Genomic DNA, 3,290 nt, shown 5'->3' with positions numbered 1-3,290 from the left:
TGCACTAAATGTATCAACAAAGAATAATTTTGTAAATGGGCTGGCCGGTTACTCAGTTGGTTAGAGCACAGCCTTGTAACACCAAGGTCAAGGGTTCCGGTCCCATACCAGCCAGCTGCAAAAAAAAAAAAAAAAGTTGTGTAGAAAAGAGTTTCTTTTTTGAAAAATGTTTTCAGCAAGATTGAATGTTGATATTTAGTTTCCTGAACGAGAAAAAGTGCACATCTATGAAAAATGTCAGGTGTACTTAGTTTTCTCCTTTTGCCCTTGATTTTCATCTAGATTATCACAACTCTTGTAGAAAATGAAATTTTGTTCACCCCTGTGCATTTGTTCTTCCAAAAGCAAGGTTATGCCCTGCCTAAAATTTAAACTCCTTTCAGCATATCATAAAGCATGTAGTTTATAAATTTTAAAATGTGAATTGTAATTAGACATGTTAGTAATAGATTGGAGAAAATATAAATTCTTTAAAAATTGCATAGAGACATAAAACAGATTTTCTGATTATGCAATTTATGTTTATTAGTCTAATCTGATTGTTTTGAAACTTAACATATCAAGACAACCCTCATAATCAGTTTTTCTTAAGTATTTTTGTAGTTTTTATTGTGTCATAGAACCTACTTTCCTAAATTTTGGTTATTATAAGATGAAGTACTGAAAGTTCACTGGAAAAGAGAAGTCCTGAACTCCTAGTTAAAAGTCAGTTCTCAGTATTAGAATGTGTTCCTCCTGTTCGCTTTTGCAACTTTTTGTCATTTTGACATAATTGCCTTAACCTCTTCTAGCATTTATTTTCTTAATGTGACATGATTTCTTCTGTGTTTGATTTGGCATATGTCCCCTAATGTGAGAGAAGATAAAATAAGCTTTATCATCCTCCACTAAGAAATGCTCAGGACGTCAGGGTTATGAAGTGTGATTTATAATTGGGATCTAATTCCATGTAAAGCACCCAGGGTGTATATCTAGACACAGGCTATATTTGGGGTATATTTGGATCTACAATGCCAGAAAGTAAATGTGCTGTATAATATTAGTCATGGCTTACAATTGTTAGAGCAGTTAATAACTGGTCACATTCTATCAATTTAGAAGATGCTATTTTCACTGTATATGTCAAACAAACCTTAGATATCAAATATTTTTGAGAACCAAGTAAAAATAATGACATGAAATGATCTAAAAAGAATCCGGTCACATTCTATCAATTTAGAAGATGCTATTTTCACTGTATATGTCAAACAAACCTTCGATATCAAATATTTTTGAGAACCAAGTAAAAATAATGACATGAAATGATCTAAAAAGAATCCAGGAAGGAAACAAAAAATTAAAATTTAGTTTGAAAATAGTCAAACTAATTTCAGTAACTGGTGTAAACTCTTTTCAAAACAATTTAGACACACTGAGAAGATACAAATACTTTTGGAAAAGCCGAGTCAGCTCGTTATTTTGTGTGCCTTGCAGTCGGGTTGGTTTTCTCCTTCTATATGCCTGACCTTCACCGAATGTATTTGTTCCTATGACAGCTGTACTTGAAAAAGAGGCGTTATGAAAATCTTTTGGGGAGTTACTTTACTGAAACTAGAGCAGTCCTGCTTGAATGTTCTGGTACTGATTATGGAAATATGGGCCCCCCTGTGCCCACCTCCACCCCTAAGCATACACTTCCACTCACATTTCCTTATTTTCTTCTGTTTAGGAAAATTAACTAAATTACTAAATTGGCTTTTTATCTTTCCTAAAGTTACTGTAACATTACCTGAACACATTCTGAATTTCCTTAACTTGACTAATAAAGAACTAACTGTCCATGCTGCCTTATAAAATAGTCACTATAGTTCATCTGGGTTTTCCTTTTGCAGTTTATATTTCCAATGAATATCTCTTGGATGCTGGTAAGCAATATACACACGGATGCATTCCTCCCCACCATACCGGAAGGGCTGACTTCGGAAATAGCATACTGATTATCATTTGCTGGATAACCATGTATATATTGGTCCAAATATGACGGATTTCTTTTTTTATTCTTTCAAACCCCTATTTTTTATGTGTGTAATTTTCCCCTGCCTAGACCTGGTAAACCGTTTCTGTGAGCAGGTCCTCAATCTTTTACTTTGTCCCTACTTTCCTGTCGTAGCCCCATCTTCCCCCGGTGTCGACTCCGTCCCCTTGCAGCGCACAGGCAGCCAGCACGGCCCACAGAACGCCGCCGCAGCCACCTTCCAGAGGGCCAGCTATGCCGCCGGCCCGGCCTCCAACTACGCCGACCCCTACCGACAGCTGCAGTATTGTCCCTCTGTTGAGTCTCCGTACAGCAAATCCGGCCCTGCCCTCCCACCCGAAGGCACCTTGGCCAGGTCCCCATCCATTGACAGCATTCAGAAAGATCCGAGGTGGGTGAAAACCTTTCTCTTTTCCCTAGGATGTCTAATGAGGTTTTGCCACTGTGCATTGTTAGCGCATTATTATTATTATTACTACTACTACTACTTTACATGACATTATTGCATTCGTGTCGCTGTCTGAGTATGAAAGGGTTGGCTTTTCCTGAGTTTTATATTCTTCTGTTTGATTTGGAGTATGGGTATTTATGATGGAGCTCTTGTATCTTCTGTGGTTTGACACCAAAAATGAAGGTGTCCTTTTGATTAGAACATCTGTAGGTGCTTAAGGTTTCAGGTACTTGAAAAGACCTAGAAGAGCCCTTTTTAATGCAATGGGAACTGAAAATTGGAGATTGTATCATTCGACTTCAGATATCATGGTCTAGGTATTTTATTGTCTCAGTGGAAGTGTGCTTGTCACCATGTGTATTTCTATTTATCATGGTGTAAAAGGACACACCTACCATGTAATCCTAAAAAGTGAAGGTTTAGAAATTCTACATTACCTTCATTTCTCTATGTCTGACAGTGAACCTTAGGATGAAGCTGTCTGGGGATTGATAAATACTTGAACAGAACATATTAAATAGATTATTATTGAGGTGTGTTTTTTTTTTTTTTTTCACTTTCTTTTTTTCATCAGTGGCAAGGAATTAAGTGATGCTCTATTTCTGAAGTTGGAATTGAATCCCTGTAGAGTTACATGATGTTTTATTCATAACCATTGGCTTATCTGATAGAGGCCCATAAATATATATCTGCATCTGTGAATACTATGGATATGTCAGATTTCTGTTGTTTCTTTATGGCAGGGCATATGGCTTGACTCTGGTCTGTACTTAAAATTTGTCTCAAGGAATTTTCACTGGTAGAGCATGCAAGTTCCTCTGTATT

At 36.8% G+C, this 3,290-nt stretch overlaps 1 protein-coding gene across 1 annotated transcript in view; it reads left to right on the top strand.

The window, feature by feature from the left end:
• The window catches only part of CTNND2 (catenin (cadherin-associated protein), delta 2), a 449,347-nt gene that overhangs the window by 40,745 nt on the left and 405,312 nt on the right, over positions 1 to 3,290 (top strand). The window contains exon 3 of the mRNA XM_008568289.1: positions 2,150 to 2,405. Coding sequence (XP_008566511.1) covers positions 2,150 to 2,405 — 256 coding nt within the window. The remainder of the gene's footprint in view (positions 1 to 2,149; positions 2,406 to 3,290) is intronic.

This window comes from Galeopterus variegatus, unplaced genomic scaffold (genome assembly GCF_000696425.1).
Source record: "Galeopterus variegatus unplaced genomic scaffold, G_variegatus-3.0.2 Scaffold394, whole genome shotgun sequence".
Lineage (NCBI taxonomy): Eukaryota > Metazoa > Chordata > Mammalia > Dermoptera > Cynocephalidae > Galeopterus > Galeopterus variegatus.
Note: the sequence above shows the minus strand (reverse complement) of the source record. Positions and strands in the feature narration are given on the sequence as shown.